At 43.1% G+C, this 23681-nt stretch overlaps 1 protein-coding gene across 2 annotated transcripts in view; it reads right to left on the bottom strand.

Moving 5' to 3' along the window:
• TMEM132B (transmembrane protein 132B) overlaps positions 1-23681 on the bottom strand; it is a gene marked incomplete at both ends in the record, with an annotated part of 388765 nt that overhangs the window by 25910 nt on the left and 339174 nt on the right. For both annotated transcript variants that reach the window (XM_082853297.1, XM_082853298.1), the window contains one exon: positions 7744-7887. In XM_082853297.1, coding sequence (XP_082709423.1) covers positions 7744-7887 — 144 coding nt within the window. The remainder of the gene's footprint in view (positions 1-7743; positions 7888-23681) is intronic.

Genomic DNA, 23681 nt, shown 5'->3' with positions numbered 1-23681 from the left:
AATACAGCCAATATTTTGTGATAACTGTAAATGGAAAGTAACCTTTAAAAATTGTATAAATTTAAAAATTTTTTTTAAATAAATAAAGTGTATTGAAATGATTTGAGTTTCTTTAGGAAACTCAATGAATTTGAATATGAAGCTGATACATTCTGCCCACCATCAAAGCTCACGGAAGGAGTTTAAATTGTGAACCAAGCCCCAAAACATCAAGGATAAATGTTCCAGGAGACAGAGGCACAGTGGCTGTAGTTGACCCTGCCTGATATTCGAAACACAGTCACAGACCTGATACTGAGCAGGACCCTGTGGTCTCCTGGGCACAAAAGCCTTTCTGTGTCCCCCATTTCTTCATTACAGGAAATAGGCTTCATTCAGCCTCCGTGACCTTCCCTGAGTTTCAACGGGCAGGTTCAAGCAGTTGTTAGTAAGGGAAGAGATGGGATGCAGAGACAAGGGAGGAGCAGTCAGTAGACAAGAGTGCAGCCTTGGGGCAGGTCCTGGCTCCCCCTCAAGGGATACACAGAACAATATCTTTGAGCCGTTTTGCAGATACTGAAACCCCCATCAGGTGGGAGAAGTTAACTGTCGGCTGCCCACAAGCACGGAGACCCCAGACCAATAGGAACCAGAAGGTTGATGATGCCGACTCCCAGTTACCTCCCCACCAACCAATCAGAAGAAGGTCCACGAGCTGACCACGCCCTCTTTGAGCCATTGCTATAAAACTCCTCACTACCCCCCTCCAGGTCAGGACACACAGTTTTGAGGGCATTAGCCCGCTGTGGCCCCCTTTGCCTGGCAAAGCAATGAAGCTATTCTTTTCTGGTGCGCCCAAAACTCTGCCTCTGTCGGCCCAAGACCTCAGTAACACCATCTCCCCAGTGCGGCTCTGTTTACTGAGGGTGCGAAGCCAGGCGGCTGCATATCTACACTGGCTAGTCCCAAGGTCTCTCTGCATGATGCACAAACAATTCCAGAATGTTAGTTCTTCATTAGAGATGCTAAAGACAGAAAGGAACAAAAGATCTCATTAATATTGAAATCTGAATGATGCTGACAGGAACAAAAGGTTGGGGATGGAGCAGTATCTATCCTCTGGCCAACAGGAAATATATGACACATCTCCCATCAGAATGGAACAATGCAAGTCCAAATTACCAGCAACAAGGAGGACAAAATTAGGCAATAACGTCCAAACTGCCTGACAACTTATTCTTAGCTGCCTGGCTCCTGATGACGGGGGAAGGGGAGGAAATTGATGCCGAGAAACAGAAGAACGGTGTTTTCTGTAGGCATGTTTGCCAAGCCTTGCCAAAAGAGAAAGAAATGGGCTTAAACCACTTTTGGATTTTTCTCCATCTCCTTCTAATAACATCAGGACCCGTCTGAGGGTTTCTCCGGAAGCCCGTTGGAGCCCACAGCAGACAAGGACCCTTTGGAGATAAGTCAGTGCAGAGAGACTGTCCTGAACCTATTTCATCAGCACTGCGGGGATCCCCACAAGGTCCTCAATCCCACCCCCCAGGTGCCTGGGCCTCACCTTCCATTAGGTTGATCTCCTCCTACAGTGCAGGACACGTGGAAGATGAGAACCACAGCCCCCGGGCAAAACGCGTCTGCACATCTCTTTCAACTGGATGACTTGCCAACAATCAAAAGTCTTACATAAAATGTGGACTTTCAGAAACACCTGTCTTTAATTCTGTCTTTACAGGAGAGAGGAAATAGGAAGGGACTGTGTGTCCACTTTTCGGCACCATGAATTCGCACATGCAGTGGACTAATGCTTACTCACCACCCACTGAGCCCAGACACTTAAACCTCTCCCGCCTCAGTTTCCTGGGCTGTAAAATGGGCATAAGAGTGGTACCTACTCTGTCGGGGCGCTGGGCGGGTCGGAGGCTGCAATGTGTAAAGAACCAGTGGACCAGAGTCTGGGGTGGTGTCACCGCGGGCTGTGCTGTTCTCGCTGCTCCTTCTAACAGACCCTTCGGGGCAGGAAGACAAGTGAGACACGGACCTGCCCTCAAGGGGCAAACCTGCCACCTGTACAGGGGCACACGACATGCTGAGTCCCTAATACGTGCACCTACACAGGGCACAGAAGCACAGAGGTGAGGACCCCCGTGTGGGAGGCGGGATGCAGAACGGCAGGAAGGAGGCGGCTGCACAGATCCCAGGGGCACCTGAGCCAGAGTCCAGAGGACACAGCTGGGGCGTGTCCAGATGCAGGGAGTCGGGGAGGGATGCTGGGCCCAGGAAGTAGCACGGGCCCAGGAAAAAGATGTGAAAACCACACAGAAGAAGGCAGAAATCAGAGAAGGAGAGAAATCGAGTCCAGATGTGCCTCTGGATCTAACTCCGTCTATAGCTGCATGAGTCCATATATTTCCCCTTTCCGGGCTTAAGACAGTTGGATTTGCGTTTCTGTCACTTGCAACCAAAACGAAAGCTCACCCACACAGGATTTCACCGCGGGCCTGCCAGGTCCCACTGCTCCCTCCACCTGTCCAGTCCCCTCCACCTGAATTGTGATGTCTCCGGCTCAGTGACATCAGCTCTCAGATGCCTCTCTAAGGACCATGTTCAGGACACGCCCACCTTCCACCTTATCCTCTCTGTGAATCCAACCACTTAAGGAAAATCGGGTCACACGGCCTTTTGCAGGGGCTACGTGATGACCCAGGAAATGCAGCTGCTCTCTCGAAGCTTCCTGCATCCTCCAGCGGTGACATTGGGCTCTATTTAGTGACCCCACACAAGCGGCAGAAACCTCTGTGTTTTTTTTCCGACAGCACATCTGCTGCCTACCCTTGCCCTTCACAGACAAAGTTTGGAAATAAAGACCTTCCCTGGGGCAGAGAAGGCTTTAAAATGTTAATACCCTTTTAGGAGGCCTTTAGCATCTCATTATTTCAAGTCCAGCTGATACCAGAAGGCTGGAAACTTAATTATTGCAGCCAAAAGTTGGAGGGTACCCTCTTCAAGACAGCATGAGTTTACACTGATTTCTCTCCAAGCGTGAATGAGTTCATCCCCTGCTGGTGACGTATGCCGGGGCTTCTGTGGTTCTGGAGACTGCAACTCACTGACCAACAGTACAATTACCAACACATTAAACACAGAAGGCCATCACTTGGTCGGCAAGATAGACACTCAAAGATTAAATCACAATTACAACATGGAGATTGCATTTTTCTTCCTCCCTCTGAAGACCTTGAAAGACACTTAGCAAAGAACCACAAATGTGCTGTTGCTGGCAGCATAAAGACCCTCAAAGCTGTCTAGATCTTAATCCCCCAAACCTCTAATATGTCATTTTACATGGTAGGTGGAACTGTGACCCCAGAATGATATATCCAAGCTCTAGCCCCTGGAAGCTGTGAATGTGACCTTATTTGGAAACAGGGTCTTTGCAGATATAATTAACTTAAGGATAGTGAGATGAGATCATTGTGAATCAGGGTGGCCCCTAAATCCAATGACGAACGCCCTTATAGGAGAATAAGGCCACACGGAGACAGAAGAGAAGTGAAGACGGAGGCAGAGACGGGAGGGATGTGGCCACAAGCCGGTGACACCTGGGGCCCCCAGAGGCTGGAAGAGTCAGGGAAGGATCCTCCCCTAGAGCTTCTGGAGGGGGTGTGGCCCTGCCAACACCTTGATTTCAGACTTCTGGCCTCCAGAACTGGGAGAGAACAGGTTTATGTTGTTTTAAGCCACTGAGTTTGTGGGAACTGATACGGCGGCTCTAGGAAACTAATACATGTGGCAAAGGGACTCTGCACATGTATTTGAGATAAGGACCTCGAGGTGAAGGGATTATCCTGGGATAGCCAGGTGGGCCTAATGTAATCACAAAGGTCCTTATTAGGGAGAGGCAGAAGGCTCAGAGCCAGAGAAACAGAGGTGATGATGGAACCAGACGTCAGAGAGAGAGAGAGATTTGAAGATGCTACGATGTTGACTTTTAAGATGGAGAAAGGGGCCACAGCCCAGAAAAGCAGGCAGCCTCTAGAAGCTGGAAAAGGCAAACAGATTCTCTGCTAGAGCTTCCAGAAGCAACGCAGCCCTGCCAACCAACCCATTTTAGGGTCCTGACCTCCAGTACCATCAGATAATAAATGTGCATTGTTTTAAGCTACTAAATTCACATTCATTTGTTACAGCAGCAAGAGGAAACTGACACACGTGCCTTCCAGGTCATGGGGGTGGAAACAAAATTCCTTTGCAAATTCAGAAAACTTAATTTATCAACTGACTCCCTGATGGGAAAGCCATAGGAATGACACTTTACTACTAGCTCATAAAGGTGCTCCCCCACGGAGTCAGGATTTGAACAGCCATCAGCTGTTTGGAAGCCTACCCCCGCCCCCCAAACTCACTCCCTCTGCATTCTTTTTCTTTATGTTGAGCTAGAGTGGTTCCCTTTTGACTTCCACTCTTGAAATCTAAAAAGCACAAATCTACCCCATATTCCGAAGGATGGCCCTTGAAAGACTTCGAAAGAGCTGTCATGTTTCTCTCTTCACCTCTCCCTGGGCCTTTTCTTCTCACCACCAGGCTCAACACTCACACTTCCTTCAATCATTTCTCCTGTGATTTGATTTCAAGGGCCCTCAGCCCCTCAGACACTCTGACAGAATACGATCCAATTTCCAGCTTCCACTTATGCCTAGAAAGACACAGAATTCTCCATCAGAGGGACGAGTGACATGTATCATCTTTGACTTATAGAGACCAGGGGACAAGAAATAGCTCCCTTTCCTCTGAAACCTACTATCAAAAAACCAGCAGCACAAGTGTGACGAGAAATCACAGACGTCCCTCCACCTCCACGCGGGAGGCAAGAGGAAAGGGTGGAGACTGCGGTGACCTGGATGCACCGGCCTTACGCACAGGGGCGTCCTCTGCTCACTTCCGGGTTGAGGGTCACAGGAAGCAGTGTGGGCCCAGGGCTACTCAACTTTGTGAATTTCATAAGAGGCTAGAAATCCAGATTTCTATGTGATTTGCCAATTTTTACAGGATGGCAGCAAATTAAATACACACACACACACTCCTCTGAACCAGATGCAGCCTGCAGTCTGCCCACCTGTGACCTCTGTACTGGGGTCACGCACCCATTAATGCCAACAAAAATCATATCAGCCTGTGGCAGCCGCTTCAGACAGGTGGTTCCACAGGGAATTAGAGCCATAATCTTGTAATAACTTTTAATGGAGTATAAGCTGTAAAAATATGGAATCGCCATGCTGTACACCTGAAACTAATACAATATTGTAAATCCACGATACTTCAATTAAAAAACACAGCTGGTTCATCAGATCTCACTGTGAACAAAACGGCCAAGGTTTCTTGCACACACATACATGCAATTAATATGCATCTTCTATGTGTTTTTTTTTTTAACACAGAAGTACTTGTCCACTTAAAATGTGACACAGATCGCTTCCAATCTTGCCAAGGTTCCAGCCCTTCAACATCCTTTATGTCCTCAGCTTTATTCCCCCTGATGTCATACGGTCCCAAGTCGAAGAAGACAATTTGTGTATCACTACAATTAACACCGTCCTGAATTTATACCCTGTCCCTTACCTAAGTCACAATCCCAACGCTCAGAATTGCCATCGCATGACGATCTTTGGTGAAACCTGCAAGACTCTCCCTGGGGAATCACACAGCGTTTCCTGCACCGTGAGGAAGTGACCGGCTGACAAATCCACAGACCAAGGGGGTCTCTCCCTGGGGTGCTAATGAGCACCCACGTGTTTAGGTGCCCCTGGGGTGACGCCCAGGCCAGCGGACAGCTCTGAGGACGACGCTGTACATCTTAGCGTTATGACAAAATTTATGACAAATATTGACACGAAAGTTGCGACAAATGCATCACAGCCATTTAGTGAATCCCCCTCAATTGACCCAGGCGCCAGGATTTGCAACGGAGCCTGGGCTCCCCTAGAAACATCTTACAGCAGCTCTGCACTTGGGGATCTGCACGCTCTCGTTTGCTAAGATCAGGCCACAGTTCGCTAGAAGAGAGCCCCATCTTCATGAGGCCACGAAAGCGACCGCTGAGCCAGAAACTATGCCTTCCAAAGCAATTTCTCTCTCGGGCTCAGGGGAGGATACTTTTAGTATATTTCTACGAAGGGGAGACAGCCAAGTACACGGCAACAATGGGATCCATGAACTTGGGCTTGCCTCTGTAGGGTAGAGCTCTCCAGGGCAGGACAGTGGAGGTCCCGCCCGGGGGGCTCCACACCAGGCTCTCGGGAGGGAACAAGGCTGAGGGGTCTACAGAGCTGAGCCATCTGTTTGAGCCCAGGGTGGCATAATCACACAGATGCCACTTCCATGTGCCATCCCACAGACACCCTCCTGGAATGACAGGGGATGGTAAGTAACAGGCATTTTCAAAGGCAACCAAGGGCAATGAATCAATATTTTTCATTCTGTGCAGATGAGTTTGTATGACTTGGCTCAGATCTTTCTAGACTCAGAATATCGAAGGCTTTAGATTTGTTTAATCAAACCTGCCCACAGGGTCCGAGGCCTGCCAGGAGCCCCAGGGCAAGGCTGTGTGTCCTTTGAAGCCAGTCCACCTTCTGTCTCGAGGGGAGAATTAACATTCCACCCAGAAAGCAGGCGATGCCAAATCGGGGCTTCCTAAGGATTAATTGTGTTTGTAATTAGGCCTCACAGACACATCAATTCTTCCTTATCAAAACCATCTCCGGCTTAAGGCACAGCCTCCTGCAGGTCACTGTAAGAAGGAAGGAATCCCTTCCAGATCTTCTCCGCCACAGGGAAAACCCTGCAGGATTTTCTGTCCACCACAGAGTTCTTCAGACGGGGACCAAGTTTCATTTCACCTCTGAACAGGAGCCCGCAGAACAGAAAGAAGGAAGAACTCAGCGGTGCTGTGTTTTCCTAAAATGAACGAAGACATAGGACCTGGGAGCTCTCTTCGCAGCTTAGAGGAGGAAGGATCATTCTGAAGATGGAAGTCCTTTCTCTCGGGGTCTCTGCTGCAAGAGGGAACTGCCGATCAGGGCGCCAAGAAAAAACGGGCAGAAACTCTAAATTCAGTGACTCAAACAGACCCCTGCACAGACATGGAAAAACATCGTGGGCCGGTTCCTGGCTGAATACGGAGTCCTAAATCCAGCTAATTAGGATGCAGGACGCAGCAGAAATGTGCCACGGCCAGATTTCCCCAGACTGTGAGCTGTGTCCCACTGGTACCCAAGTGAAGTTAGGGGGCACATGGATGGACTTTTTAAAAAGTTAATAGTCGTTTATTTTCATGTATATTAAGAAAAAGTACATCAAGCTCATGAATTTTATTGTCTTCTACTGAGACATTTAAGATATTTAAGGTTGAAAAGTGAGGCACTTAAAGAAAATATAATGAGTAAATTATATTATTTGGCACAGGAAGTTGGCAAAAATTGCGAAGATGGCAGGTAGCTGGCTAAAATTCAGGAAATATTGTCCTATGAGCAAAAGAATGGGAAGAGAATTGTTTCCGCTCAAGATTAAGACGGGGGAAGGAAGCAGCACGGCGCGTGCAGCCTCCTCTGATTCCAGGCGAGTCCCTGCCATCACTCCCTCCGTCCTCAGCTTCCTCACCCCGGTCTCAGCCCTTCGGAGCCTGGGATGCTCAGAGCAGCCCCGAGACAGAAAGGGAGGGAAAGGACCGAGTGCCTGGGGATCCGGAGGTAAAGCCCGCCGTACCTTGACGACGTCTTCATCCGCAGACCTGCATTCCACAGCCTCCGACACGTCCACCACCGAACCATCCTCTTGAACGGCCACGACCTTGACGGGAACCGAAACAACCTTTCCGGTGAGAATGGCCGTGTTCAGAACCTCCGTGTCCTGTGCGGGAGAAAAGAGGGCGCGTGTCAGCCACAGGCACGCCCGTGAGCCCCGGGAGGGGTCACCAGCAGGCTACCTCCGACCTTAGTTGTTGTTCTACAATTTACAAAACTGTCTGTGCCCTACAGACACACCTCGCACACGGCGCAGGAGTTCTTTTCGATTTTTGCCAAATCTTAACTCGAGGTTCATTTGGTAAGCGACGGCCTATGTTCAGGGCTTATTCACATAGTGAACACAGCCTTCGTTTTGGTTTCAAATTAGGAAAGACAGCAGCACAGAGAAGAGAAGAGAACTAGCTGCAGGTTATAAGCCTCCGCACTCCTGAGCTGACCACCTGCGCCCTCTACCCCCAAACCTCCAAGCGCCCCCTCCCCGGGATTTCCCAGCCAAGCCCAGGAAATCACAATCCCGGGCCCACAATCCCTGTGCTAGCTATTGTGAAACTGACATCATGTTACTTTCTCTCCTCCTCTGACATCCTTCAAAGTTCTGTAGGTATTATCTTCCTAATTTATCTCCCATCAGTCAAATTCTTGTCATCCCCAGGACCAATTCCTCCACGGAGGGAGAATGCCCCCCACTTGGACAACCATGACGGCCCCTAACTGGCCTCCCTGTGTCCACTCTCTTCACAGCAGCTGGAAGCTAATCTTTTTTATTTCAATATAATTCAGATGATTTCTCGCCTAGATTAAAACTCTTTGAAAACATCCTAGGGTTCTTAGAGATGAAGGCCAAACTCGCTGACCTGGAGAGACCTAACCCTCGCCCACCTCTCTAGCTCCTTCTTGCCCCTTCCTGCTGCCCCCCATCACTGTCAAGCCTCAAACAGAGGACTTTTCTGTTCTTCCAACAGTGAATCTCATTCATGCCTTCCGCTCTTTCATATGCAGAGCTCTCTACCGAAAACACGCCTCCCTGTTCCTTCCATCCTTCAGATCTCAGCGTAAATGTCCACTTCTTAGGAGAAACAGGGCTTTTCTGCCTGTCCACAGTGTGTGTTAGCACTGCATTATTATTTCTCATAGCACCTAGTCTGTCCTGCATAGTAATAACCACAAGTGGTCACTATATATTTATTTTGTGTTTATGTTTTAAATCTCTGACTGTTCCTGAGATTGTAAACTCCCCAAGGGTCAAAGCCATCATTGCTCTGACCTCCACTGCACCCAGAGAACCCGGGACAGTATGTGGCATGGGAGAAGCAGTGCAGAAGAGAGCATGCATGGGTTCTGGGACTGGACTGTGCTTGAAACTGGCTCAGACTCTGATTCGGTGAGGATCTACAGTTACAGAAAATCTGACTCAAGTGAAATAACCCAACACGGGTTTATACGCTTCACTCATAACCAGAATTCTGGAGCTATGTGTCTGCTGGCTCTGGTCCAGTGACTCAGTGAGGGGAGGGCTACTACTTCTCTGCAGCTCTCCTGGCCACTCCCTCAACATAGCAAGATGGCATCTATCACACCAGCCATCTCCATCCACTGTCTAAGCGGGGGGAAGGCTGAGGGGGGAGGGGTCACCTGCTGCACCGGCTCCTCATCATCAGGAAGTCCAAAGCTTGTCACACGGCCAGCCCACCTGTAAAGGAGGCTGGGGAAGTGGGCTTTGACAGTGGAGCTGGTCATGGAGGAGGGGTTTGTAAATGGCTTTTTATAATCCATTAACGGCACCTGCCACAAGATATTTCCCCATGTGCCAGGGTTCCCTGATCTGAAATCCAGGGATAATAAAAGCACCTACTGTGTGGTGACCTTATGAGGATATAAGGGGTCAATCTATGTACCAGATTTAGAACAGAGATGGCACATAACGAGCCACAGGAACACAACAAATACAGAGATTACAGTGGATGCTGCAAGAGATGCGCTCCACGAATGAACTAGAGAACCACTGAGTGGGCTCACAAAGGGACTGTGGCGGAGACACTACTTCCACACTCGTCTGAAGAGAAGAAGTCAACTAGAGAAGCTGGTGGACACTGGGCAACTCAGCTCAGCAGTGAGATTCACCAAACACTCAGCAACTGGCTCCACCAGAATGGACCAAACAGACCATCATTTCAAGTGTTCCTTTCACTCCTGGGAGCCCCTACTCTCAGCTCATGCACTGAGCGGGTCCCACATTCAATGTTCTAAATCAGCCCCTCATTCTCCACCCCAAACGTGAAAAAGGGTAAGAGATGCGGTTGAAGAAGAAGGAGAAGGAGAAGGAGAAGAAGAAGAAGAAGAAGGGGAAGAGGAAGAAGAAGAAGAAGAGGAAGGGGAAGAGGAAGAAGAAGAAGAAGGAGAGGAGGAAGAGGAAGAGGAGGAGGAGGAGGAAGAGGAAGAAGAAGAGGAAGAAGAAGAAGGAGAAGAAGAAGAGAAAAGGGAAGAAGAAGAAGAAAAAGAGGAAGAGGAAGAGGAGGAGAAGAGGAAGAGGAAGAATAAGAAGAGGAAGAGGAGGAGGAGGAGGAAGAGGAAGAAGAAGATGAGGAAGAGGAAGAAGAAGAGGAGGAGGAGGAAGAAGAGGAAGAAGAAGAGGAAGAAGAGGAAGAGGAAGAAGAGGAAGAAGAGGAAGAAGAAAAGGAAGAAGAAGATGAGGAAGAGGAAGAAGAGGAAGAGGAAGAAGAAGAGGAAGAAGAAGAAAAAGAAGAGGAAGAGGAAGAAGAAGAGGAGGAATAAGAAGAAGAGGAAGAGGAAGAAGAGGAAGAGGAAGAAGAAGAAGAAGAGGAAGAAGAAGAAAAAGAAGAGGAAGAGGAAGAAGAAGAGGAGGAAGAGGAAGAGGAGGAAGAGGAAGAAGAAGAAGAAGAAGAAGAAGACAAGGAAGAGGAAGAAGAGGAGGAGGAGGAGGAAGAGGAAGAAGAAGAAGAGGAAGGAGAAGGAGAAGAAGGCAGCAGAGGAGGAGGAGGAGGAGAGTTCTGAGTACTTTACATGTAATTAATTGCTCATTGACTTTTTTCAGCAACCCTCCTAAAGTAATTACTAGTATTGTTCCCAGTTTATAGATTGTTTTTCATTGATATTAAAGCTGTAAATAGTACCTACTTGTCAATAGGAAACATCAGCTTTCTAATGAATGTCTGAAAATAATGCCAACCCAATCTACGAGAGATGAAAAACTAAGTTGTTGGCTGTTCTTTTACATATTATTTTTCCTCTAGATGGAATCTCAAGGAGATACGCCCAAAAGAGTATACATATAGTCCATGTTCCTGAGGATCCCATAGTCACCAGGGAGATGAAATTTATGTACTTTTACATGTAAGCTGTAAGGCGAGGACAGGAAGCAGGAAGCAGTGCAGAAGCTGAGATGAGAACCCACCAAAGGCGGGATAATGGTGTGGAATAATCACAGTGTGTACGAAGAACAGAGACGGAACCACGGTTCTAGAACAGATGGCTAAATTCAGCTCATGATACAATTGGAGAAATCAGTGTGGGTGTTTTCTGTGTGTAACAGACAGGTATTAACTTTGCTTGATGCACATCCATGGATACTGAACATCCACCCATCCTCCCTCTTTTTGAAATGACATTTCATTTTTTCCTTTGGGTATCATCCCACTCTGCTATCAATGAATGTGGCTTGGATGGCACCGACGCAGGCCACCCCATCAGGCTTCACTCATGAGCAGATTAACCAAATTGTGGTCCATCAAGGTATTCCATCTCCACGTCCACAAAGACTGATTCAAGTGAAACCCAAACAAAAGAAATCAGACACAACGGTAGGAGGCAGACAGATTCCCAGGAAAGATTTCTGGGTTCCTGAACCCAGCTACATCTGTGTCTGTTATCTTTGGAAATTTAGAGATATAAAATAAACTGTTTTACTTAAGCCACTTTTAATTGGGTTTATGTCACTTGAAACTGAAGGACTTCACTAATGCACATGAGATTAGACAACATGCTGGGCTCTAGGGAAAGAGAAAATACAAAAATAAACATCCGTCTCTACCCTGAAGAAGCTCACAGCCTTTAAAGAAGACACTATCATCATTTTCCCAAACTGAGTTTCAAGGGAGGTGGCTTTATTTTTCATAACAACACATCACAACCAATGGGAGCCTGTTGATTTTATTTCAAATACATTTGCGACCACGTTTCCTTCTGTAGCTTTTTCTGTGTGTGGCTGAGATTTTTGCAACAATGGTTTCCAGTGTCCACCACCAGCTTCTCAAAAATCCTGAAGGCAGTTTCGACCTGCCTCTGGCACAATGAGAAAGCAATTTGTCATATTAAATATTACATTTAAATCATCCCCTGGTGCCAGAGACTGCTAAAAATTCACCATCTATCAGAATACAACTCTTTTATTGTGTTCCTGTTTGTGCCAGCTCTAGGTTTCATGTCTTGAAAGCATATTTATATTCCTTTATGAAGATGTTTCCATTAACGCTTCACATTAGTGTGACATCTGTGAAAATGGCAAAGTAGGGACATCTGAAAATTCTCTCCTCTGTAAAAGCAATGAGGAAATTGGCCAAAAAAAAAAAAAAGAGTCAAAATCAACTTTTCAGAACTCTAGAAATAAAACAAAGGTTTGCGCAGCCAGGAGAGCATTTATTCAAGAAAAATGGCTGAATCTTGGTAAAAACAGAGAATTTTCTGGCATTTTAACTTGATTCACTCCCATTCCCTACTCTCCAGCTCAGTAGTAGCTTTGAAAAATAACAGCTCACATTCACAGAAAAATACCACAATCTGACAGCCACAGAGAGCAGATCAGGGCTGGAGATCTTTCAAAACTTCATTCCCAAAGAACTGCCGTTATTTGACTTGTCTGCTACTTCCCTGGAAGATCCCTCTTGGAAAGCTGTCTGTACCTGACCTGACTCTGAACTCACCCAGTGTGAAAAGCTTTTTATGTAGAGGTATTTGTTTAAAGCAATTACAGGCAGTTAGTTAACTTCACAGCTAGCTGCCTGAGGCAGTGGATAACAGTTGTGACAAACAACAGACTAATCAAAAAGCTTAATAGGAAAAGATGAGGAATGGAATGTCCAGGGAGGGGGCTTTGAAAGGTTAATACATATTCTGGGGAATCTATAAGACCATGCTTATACTTAGGGCTGTGCGCATGCCCAGGACCCCTTCATACTCAAGGAAGACCTGAGAAAGCTGTAAGCGCTCACCTCTGGTTGACCTTGAAGTTCTATGGAAGCAGGAAGTGAAAGCTAAGGCAGAGCTGTCTAATGCCTGACTGAGGACTGAAGGCATGTGTGAACACACTCAAAGAGACCTTTGGTAGTTTGGGATGCATTGATTTCAGATGCCTAAGGAAATCTCTGTCCAATCACTGGCTGACCGCCAACCTAACCAAACAGAGAATCAGTGGCCATGTGCAACAAAGAATAGAGACTTTACAGAATTCATTCACAGAAGTCACTAAACAAACAAACTACTACCACTGCTGCTACAGACAACAATAAAAACAAACCCAAGGAAGGGGACATCATCTAATTTTCAGTTGCTACCTTATATTATTTAAAATGTCCACTTTTCAACAACAACAACAAAAAAATTTAGGAGACAGGCAAGAAAACAAAAAAGCATGGTCCAGCCACAGGAAAAAACCTATCAATAGAAACTGTCCTTGAAGAAGCCCAGATGTTGGATCTACTAGACAAAGATTTTAAATCAGCTATTTCAAATACATTCCAAGAACCAAAAAAAAAAAAAAAAAAAAAACATGTCTAAAGAACTAAAGGAAAGTATGAGAAAGATGTCTCCCCAAAGAGAGAATGCCAGTAAAGGGCTATAAATTATGATTAATTATGATAAAAAGAACCAAATGGAAATTCTGGAGTTGAAAAGTACAACAACTGAAATGTACCTTTTCCAATAAGTATGGAAAGAAAGTAGAAAGACATAAGAGGAGGAGATGTAGGAAATCCACAAACAAGTGAAAATGTAAAAGCTTCCTTTTAAACAACCAATTGTTCGGAGAAGAAATCACAAAAGAAATTAGAAATCACAAAAGAAATTAGAAAAATGCTTTGAGGTGAGTGAAAAAAAAACACAACATACCAAAACTTATGAGATGCAGAGAAAGTCATACTTAGACAGAAATTTATAGCTGTAAATGCCTATGCAATAAAAGAAGAAACATCTCAAATCAGTAACCTAGACTTCCACCTTCAGGGACCAGGAATAAAATAAAAAGAGCAAACTAAACCCAAACCCAAGCAGAAATAAGAAAGAGTAGAAATAAATAAAAGGAATAGAAAACAATATAATCAGTAAAAATAAAGCAAGAGTAAGTTATTTTGAAAGATTTAAAAATGGGCAAAGCTGTAGTTAGATTGATGAGAGAGAGAGAGAGATGGAATACAGACTTCTAAAATCAGGAATAAAAGAGGGACCAAGCTTATGGAACAAAAAAATTATAGAGGCATACTAGAGCAATAGTATGCTAAAAACGAGATGCAAAAGAATAAATCCCTAGAGAGACACACACTACCAAAACTGACTCAAGGAGAAGTTCAAATTTTGGTAGACCTATAACAAAGAGATTGAAGTAAAAATCAAAATATTTCCCCCAAAGAGAAGTCCAGTACCACATGGCTTCACCAGTAAAGTCTAAAAAATGCTTAAAGAAAAATTGTCTCCAATTTTCAGAAATTCTTCCATGAATTAGAAGAGGAAATAGTCCCCAATTCATTCAATAAGTTTTCATCTTTTTCAGATATATGCCCAGGAGTGGGATTGTAACTCCAATCTGGAAAGACACATGCACACCAATGTTCATAGCAGCACTATTTACAATAGCCAAGACATGGAAGCAACCTAAGTGTCCACTGACAGATGAATAGATAAAGAAGATGTGGTACATATATACAATGGAATATTACTCAGCCATAAAAAAGAATGAAATAATGCCATTTGCAGCAACATGGATGGACTAGAGATTATCATAATGAGTGAAGTAAGTCAGACAAAGATAAATATTATATGATATCACTTATATGTGGAATTTAAAAAATTAAAACAAATGAATTTATTTACAAATCAGAAACAGATTCACAGACATAGAAAACAAACTTATGGTTCCCAAAGGGGAAAGGGGAGGGGAGGGATAAATTAGGAGCTTGGGATCATCAGATGCACACCACTATATATAAAATAGATAAATAACAAAGATTTACTCTATAGCACAAGGAACTATATCCAATATCTCTTAATAACCTATAATGGAAAAGAATCCAAAAATATATATGTATGACTGAATCACTTTGCTGAACATCTGAAACTAACACAATATTGTAAATCATCTATACTTCAATTAAAAGAAAAAATTTCCTTATCCATATACAAACATTGAACCAGAATTTTCATGTAAATCACAAAGAAAATTTAATGGACTTACAAAAACATCTAATGCTTTCTTAAATAAAGTTTCTCATCTCACTGTTTAAAAAAAGAAGAAGAAAAGTTCACTGTTTTTAGCTATGAAAATCTAGGAGTAGCATGTAACTTTTTTTTTCAACATCTTTATTGGAGTATAATTGCTCTACAATGGTGTGTTAGCTTCTGCTGTATAACAAAGTGAATCAGCCATACATATCCCCATATCCCCATATCACCTCCCTCTTGCATCTCCCTCCCACACTCCCTATCCCACCCTGCTAGGTGGTCACAAAGCACCGAGCTGACCTCCCTGTGCTATGCAGCTGCTTCCCACCAGCCATCCATTCTACACTTGGTAGTGTATATATGTCCATGCCACTCTCTCACCTCATCCCATCCCACCCTTCCCACTCCCCATGTCCTCAAGTCCACTCTCCATGTCTGCGTCCTTATTCCTGTCCTGCCGCTAGGTTCTTCAGAACTTTTTGTTTTACATTCCATATATATGTGTTAGCATATAGTATTTGTTTTTCTTTCTGACTTACTTCACTCTGTATGACAGACTCTAGGTCTATCCACCTCACTACAAATAACTCAATTTCGTTTCTTTTTATGGCTGAGTAATATTCCATTGTATATATGTGCCATATCTTCTTTATCCATTCATCTGTTGATAGACACTTAAGTTGCTTCCATGTCCTGGCTATTGTAAATAGTGCTGCAGGGAACATTGTGGTACATGACTCTTTTTGAATTATGGTTTTCTCAGGGTATATGCCCAGTAGTGAGATTGCTGGGTAGTATGGTAGCTCTATTTTTAGTTTTTTAAGGAACCTCCATACTGTTCTCCATAGTGGCTGTATCAAGTTACACTCCCATCAACAGTGCAAGAGCGTTCCCTTTTCTCCACACCCTCTCCAGAATTTATTGTTTGTAGACTTTTTGGGGGTGTCTGACTGTTGTGGCCTCTCCCATTGCAGAGCACAGGCTCTGGATGTGCAGGCTCAACAGCCATGGCTCACGGGCCCAGCCACTCCGTGGCATGTAGGATCTTCTCGGACCGGAGCATGAACCCGTGTCCCCTGCATCGGTAGGCGGACTCTGAACCACTGTGCCACCTGGGAAGCCTTGTTTGTAGACTTTTTGATGATGGCCATTCTGACCAGTGTGAGGTGATACCTCATTGTAGTTTTGATTTGCATTTCTCTAATGATTAGTGATGTTGAGCATCCTTTCATGTGTTTGTTGGCAATCTGTATATCTTCTTTGGAGAAATGTCTATTTAGGTCTTCTGCCCATTTTTGGATTGGGTTGTGTGTTTTTTTGATATTGAGCTGCATGAGCTGCTTGTATATTTTGGAGATTAATCCTTTGTCAGTTGCTTAGTTTGCAAATATTTTCCCCCATTCTGAGGGTTGTCTTTTTGTCTTGTTTATGGTTTCCTTTTCTGTGCAAAAGCTTTTAAGTTTCATTAGGTCCCATTTGTTTATTTTTACTTCCCTTTCTCTAGGAGGTGGGTCAAAAAGGATCTTGCTGTGATTTATGTCATAGAGTGTTCTGCCTATGTTTTCCACTGAGAGTTTTGTAGTGTCTGGCCTTACGTTTAGGTCTTTAATCAATTTTGAGTTTATTTTTGTGTATGGGGTTAGGAAGTGTTCTAATTTCATTCTTTTACATGTAAATGCCCAGTTTTCCCAGCACCACTTATTGAAGAGGCTGTCTTTTCTCCATTGTATATTCTTTCCTCCTTTATCAAAGATAAGTTGACCATATGTGCATGGGTTTATCTCTGGGCTTTCTATCCTGTTCCATTGATCTACATTTCTGCTTTTGTGCCAGTACCATACTGTCTTGATTACTGTAGCTTTGTAGTATAGTCGAAAGTCAAGGAACCTGATTCCTCCAGCTCCATTTTCCCTTCTCAAGATTCCTTTTGCTATTCGGGGTCTTTTGTGTTTCCATACAAATTGTGAAATTTTTTGTTCTAATTCTGTGAAAAATGCCATTGGTAGTTTGATAAGGATTGCATTGAATCTGTAGATTGCTTTGGGTAGTAGAGTCATTTTCATAATATTGATTCTTCCAATCCAAGAACATGATATATCTCTCCATCTGTTTTTATCATCTTTAATTTCTTTCATCAGTGTCTTATAGTTTTCTGCATACAGGTCTTTTGTCTCCTTAGGTAGGTTTATCCCTCGGTATTTTGTTCTTTTTGTGGCAGTGGTAAATGGGAGTGTTTCCTTAATTTCTCCTTAAGATTTTTTGTCGTTAGTGTATAGGAATGCAAGAGATTTCTGTGCGTTAATTTTGTATCCTGCTACTTTACCAAATTCACTGATTAGTTCTAGTAGTTTTCTGGTAGCATCTTTAGGATTCTCTATGTATAGGATCATGTCATCTGCAAACAGAGACAGTTTTACTTCTTTTTGGACTTGGATTCCTTTTACTTCTTTTTCTTCTCTGACTGCTGTGGCTAAAACTTCCAAAACTGCATTGAATAATGGTAAGAGTGGGCAACTTTGTCTTGTTCCTGATCTTAGAGGAAATGCTTTCAGTTTTTCACCATTGAGAATGATATTGGTTGTGGGTTTGTCATATATGGCCTTTATTATGTTGAGATAAGTTCCCTCTATGCCTACTTCCTGGAGGGTTTTTATCATAAATCAGTGTTGAATTTTGTCAAAAGCTTTTTCTGCATCTGTTGAGTTGATCATATGGTTTTTCTCCTTCAATTTGTTAATATGGTATATCACATTGATTGCTTTCCATATATTGAAGAATTCTTGCATTCCTGGGATAAACCCCACTTGATCAGGGTGTATGATCCTTTTAATGTGCTGTTAGATTCTGTTTGCTAGTATTTTGTTGAGGGTTTTTGCATCTATGTTCATCAGTGACATTGGCCTGTAGTTTTTTTTTTTTGTGACATCTTTGTCTGGTTTTGGTATCAGGGTGATGGTGGCCTCGTAGAATGAGCTTGGGAGTGTTCTTCCCTCTGCTATATTTTGGAAGAGTTTGAGAAGGATAGGTGTTAGCTCTTCTCTAAATGTTTGATAGAATTCGCCTGTGAAGCCATCTGGTCCCGGGCTTTTGTTTGTTGGAAGATTTTTAATCACTATTTCAATTTCAGTGCTTGTGATTGGTCTGTTTACATTTTCTATTTCTTCCTGGTTCAGTCTTGGAAGGTTGTGCTTTTCTAAGAATTTGTCCATTTCTTCCAGGCTGTCCATAGTATTGGCATAGAGTTGCTTGTAGTAATCTCTCATGATCCTTTGTATTTCTGCAGTGTCAGTTGTTACTTCTCCTTTTTCATTTCTAAGTCTATTGGTCTCAGTCTTCTCCCTTTTTTTCTTGATGAGTCTGGCTAATGGTTTATCAATTTTGTTTATCTTCTCAAAGAACCAGCTTTTAGTTTTATTGACCTTTGCTATCATTTTCTTCATTTATTTCTGATCTGATCTTTATGATTTCTTTCCTTCTGCTAACTTTGGGGTTTTTTGTTCTTCTTTCTCTAATTGCTCTAGGAGTAAGGTTAGGTTGTTTATTTCAGACGTTTCTTGTTTCTTGAGGTAGGATTGTATTGCTATAAACTTCCCTCTTAGAACTGCTTTTGCTGCGTCCCATAGGTTTTGGGTCATTGTGTTTTCACTGTCATTTGTTTCTAGGTATTTTTTGATTTCCTCTTTGATTTCTTCAGTGATATCTTGGTTATGTAGTAGCGTATTGTTTAGCCTCCATATGTTTGTATTTTTTACAAACATAAAAAATATGTTTGCATTTTTGTATTTTTTGTATTTTGTATTTTTTTCATGTAATTGATATCTAGTCTTATAGCATTGTGGTTGGAAAAGATACTTGAAATGATTTCAATTTTCTTAAATTTACCAAGGCTTGATTTGTGACCCAAGATATGATCTATCCTGGAGAATGTTCCATGAGCACTTGAGAAGAAAGTGTATTCTGTTGTTTTTGGATGGAATATCCTATAAATATCAATTAAGTCCATCTTGCTTAATGTGTCATTTAAAGCTTGTGTTTCCTTATTTATTTCCATTTTGGATGCTCTGTCTACTGGTGAAAGTGGGGTGTTAAAGTCCCCTACTGTGAATGTGTTTCTGTCAATTTCCCTTTTATGACTGTTAGCATTTGCCTTATGTATTGAGGTGCTCCTATGTTGGGTGCATAAATATTTACAATTGTTATATCTTCTTCTTGGATTGATCCCTTGATCATTATGGAGTGTCCTTCTTTGTCTCTTGTAATAGTCTTTATTTTAAAGTCTATTTTGTCTGATATGAGAATTGCTACTCCAGCTTTCTTTTGATTTCCATTTGCATGAAATATCTTTTTCCATCCCCTCACTTTCAGTCTGTATGTGTCCCTAGGTCTGAAGTGGGTCTCTTGTAGACAGCATATATACGGGTCTTGTTTTTGTATCCATTTAGCCAGTCTATGTCTTTTGGTTGGAGCATTTAATCCATTTACATTTAAGGTAATTATCAATATGTATGTTCCTATTACCATTTTCTTAATTGTTTTGGGTTTCTTATTGTAGGTCTTTTCCTTCTCTTGCGTTTCCTGCCTAGAGAAGTTCCTTTAGCATTTGTTGTAAAGCTGGTTTGTTGGTGCTGAATTCTCTTAGCTTTTGCTTGTCTGTAAAGGTTTTAATTGCTCTGTCGAATCTGAATGAGATCCTTGCTGGGTAGAGTAATCTTGGTTGTAGGTTTTTCCCTTTCATCACTTTAAATATGTTCTGCCAGTCCCTTCTGGCTTGCAGAGTTTCTGCTGAAAGATCAGCTGTTAACCTTATGGGGATTCCCTTGTATGTTATTTGTTGTTTTTCCCTTGCTGCTTTTAATATTTTTTTTTTGTATTTAATTTTTGGTAGTTTGATTAATATGTGTCTTGGCATGTTTCTCCTTGGATTTATCCTGTATGGGACTCTCTTTGCTTCCTGGAGTTGATTAACTATTTCCTTTCCCATATTAGGGAAGTTTTCAACTATAATCTCTTCAAATATTTTCTCAGTCCCTCTCTTTTTCTCTTCTTCCTCTGGGACCCCAATAATTCGAATGTTGGTGCATTTAATGTAGTCCCAGAGGTCTCTGAGACTGTCCTCAATTCTTTTCATTCTTTCTTCTTTATTCAGCTCTGTGGTAGCTATTTCCACTATTTTATATTCCAGGTCACTTATCCTTTCTTCTGCCTCAGTTATTCTGCTATTGATTCCTTCTAGAGAATTTTTTATTTCATTTATTGTGTTGTTCATCATTGTATGTTTGCTCTTTAGTTCTTCTAGGTCATTGTTAAACGTTTCTTGTATTTTCTCCATTCTATTTCCAAGATTCTGGATCATCTTTACTATCGTTACTCTGAATTCTTTTTCGGGTAGACTGCCTATTTCCTCTTCATTTGTTTGGTCTGGTGGGTTTTTACCTTGCTCCTTCATCTGCTGTGTATTTCTATGTCTTCTCATTTTGCTTAACTTACTGTGTTTGGGGTCTCCTTTTCACAGGCTGCAGGTTTGTAGTTCCTGTTGTTTTTGGTGTCTGCCCCCAGAGGGTAAGGTTGGTTCAGTGGGTTGTGTAGGCTTCCTGGTGGAGGGGACTGGTGCCTGTGTGCTGGTGGATGAGGCTGGATCTCATCGTTCTGGTGGGCAGGACCACGTCTGGTGTTGTGTGTGGGGGTGTCTGTGAACTTATTATGATTTTATGCAGCCTCTCTGCTAATGGGTGGGGTTGTGTCCCTGTCTTGCTAGTTGTTTGGCATGGGGTGTCCAGCACTGGAGCTTACTGGTCATTGAGTGGAGCTGGGTCTTAGCTTTGAGACAGAGATCTCTGGGAGATCTCTCGTCGATTGACATTATGTGGGGTTGGGAGGTCTCTGGTGGACCAATGTCCTGAATTTGGCTCTCCCACCTCATAGGCTCAGGCCTGACAGCTGGCTGGAGCACCAAGACCCTGGAGAAGATGGGCTATGAGTTCGGTGTCAGCCACTGCCCTGTTGTAGCTGTCTCAGCTGTCTCCAAAGGTCCCCCAGATACATTGGGTTATTCCACCATTCCTCAGAACTTGCACATGCCAGTCTGGGCTTTGTAGATGTCCTCCTGATACTCTTAATTGAAATACCTTTGCATTCATGGTGGTGAGAGATACACTAATAGTCTTGGTTCTCTGCAGTTCAGAGGCTGGGACAGTCTGAGCCTTCATGTGGCCAAGTCAGGGGCAGCTGGCCACTGGTCCCAAAGTGATCACATGTCAGATTCCAAGAAGGCTTTCTGTAGCGCCCGAGCAGTAGTCCCAAGCAGCCCCTCCACTCAGCTGCAGCACTCTGACCGGGGAACTCGGTGGGACCCTCAAACGAGGATTTCTGCCGGCCCTAGAGCCTGACTTGCCCACCCAGGCAAGGAGCTGAGGAGGGCGTCTCCCGGCCCCGTGTCACCAGAGCGTGGACACCTGGAAGCTGCGCGGCCAACAGCACGGGAGCTGAGAGGTGGGTCTGCGTGTAACTTTTCAGCGTATTATTTTGACTACATACTCTCAGGCTAAAGATAAAAGTAACTTTAAACACACTGAATTCTATTTAGGTTTGTTTTCCACAGCAGTACGGGTTAGCAATTCCAAAACTACTTTAGTGTGTTCTAGGATGGAGCAAATAATATATGTTGGTTAATGAGAGCCAGGTCTTCTCACTGCTAGAGAAGTGAGTTTAAAAATGGAAAGAAGAGTGCACTCTGTGGTCATGAGTTGGAATTAGAAACACCAGCATGAACTCCTGGGGAAGGTGGGTGTAGGCGTGTTTATATGTGTGTAAATGTAGGGGTGTGTGTGTATGTATGTACTTTCCTAGTTCCATTCGCTGAGAGGGCTTAGATACAGACAATGGTGCCTTAGTAATCAGCACACCTAGACCCAGATTTTAGTTCTAAACACCATTCTCCAAGAAAGGAAACAGAGCTCCTTAGAGAAATGGCTGATTCTAGGGCCGGGGCCAGAAAGTACAAGATAAAGAGCCTAAAATATATTGTGGACCCAGAAGGTAACAAAGTGCTCGAACAGGTGTCAAAAGGACCCAGGAGACAGCTTGAAGGAGCTCCCACTGGCCAACCTGGGACAATTTTACAACACTACAAACAACTGTAAGTGCTAATAATATAACATAAAATATATAATATATTATATGTAATACACAGTAAGCTTCTGAGTCCACACTGATATAAACAAACAAACAGAGGAGAAAGAAAACTTCATTCTTAGGGTAGAATTCCAACTAATAAATGTAAAAAAGAATGATGAAATTAGAATACCATCATCCGGCAACCACCATTTATCACTATAATTGTTTCAGGCAGGGATCATTACGGATGCTGCTAGTGATTAAAAGTACGATAAGAAGGAGGATATTTGTAGAGTGTCAGTGTACCTCTGTGCAAGAGACTTATGAATTTCAAAGAGAAAAGACAGTAACTTTATGGTACCAAAAGCTAGCATACATCACATTATCCACGTGATCAAAGATAAAGTCACTAGTAATGGGATAAAGAGGCATCACATGTCCTAAAAGAGGACATAACATTTTCTGAAGTGTTCTCCCTCACCCCCCCCCCAACAAAAAAAAAGGGACTCTGATAATGAAGAAACATCAGACAAACCTAAATTATGGGGCATTCTACAAAAGCGTTGGTCTGTACATTTCAAGTACATCATAGCCTGAAAGACAAAGACTGAGAAACTTCCAGATCAAAGGGGAATAAGAGACATAACAAAGGTGTGTGTGATCCTAGATCAGATCCTCAAACAGGAAAAAATACTTTTCTTTGGCTTTCATGACTGTTGGTGGGACAATCGATGAAATTTGAACAAGGTCTGGGGACGACATAAATCTTAGTACCAGTATTAATTTCCTGATTTTGATAATCCCACTCTACTTATGGAAGGGCTTGGGGGCAATTCACACTGAAGTATGTACAGGTAAAGGATCGTTGTGTGTACAACTCTCAAACATTTCATAGAAACAGTGATAATGTGTGTTTGTGTAGAGAAGATGTTAACATTTGGGGAATTTCAGTGAAAGTACTTGGCAAATGCATTTATTCAGATTATGGGAAATTTTTAAATCACATGAAGAACCAAAAGAACCTACAATAAAAGCAAATCAATGAATAAATGGACAAAGATAGAAGATATGGTACATCCCTACTGAACACAATTCATGACAATTAATCTCCTTAAACACTTAGATAAGTGTCTGGTACCGTGCTAAGTGACTTACATGCATTACCTGTTAATAATGCATAATTGTAATAAATACAGTATAATATGAATTAACATCTAACAACAATAAAAGCAGTACAGAACAGTGCCTGGTACGTCTTGATAAATATTAATTGGTTTTACTGATCTCATTTAATCCTCACACATCCCTATTGAAGGATTACTATTTTCATTCTCATTG

Source organism: Leucopleurus acutus, assembly GCF_964270905.1.
Source record: "Leucopleurus acutus genome assembly, chromosome: 13".
In the NCBI taxonomy this organism is placed as follows: Eukaryota; Metazoa; Chordata; class Mammalia; order Artiodactyla; family Delphinidae; genus Leucopleurus; species Leucopleurus acutus.
This window is presented reverse-complemented; position numbering and strand designations above follow the sequence as displayed.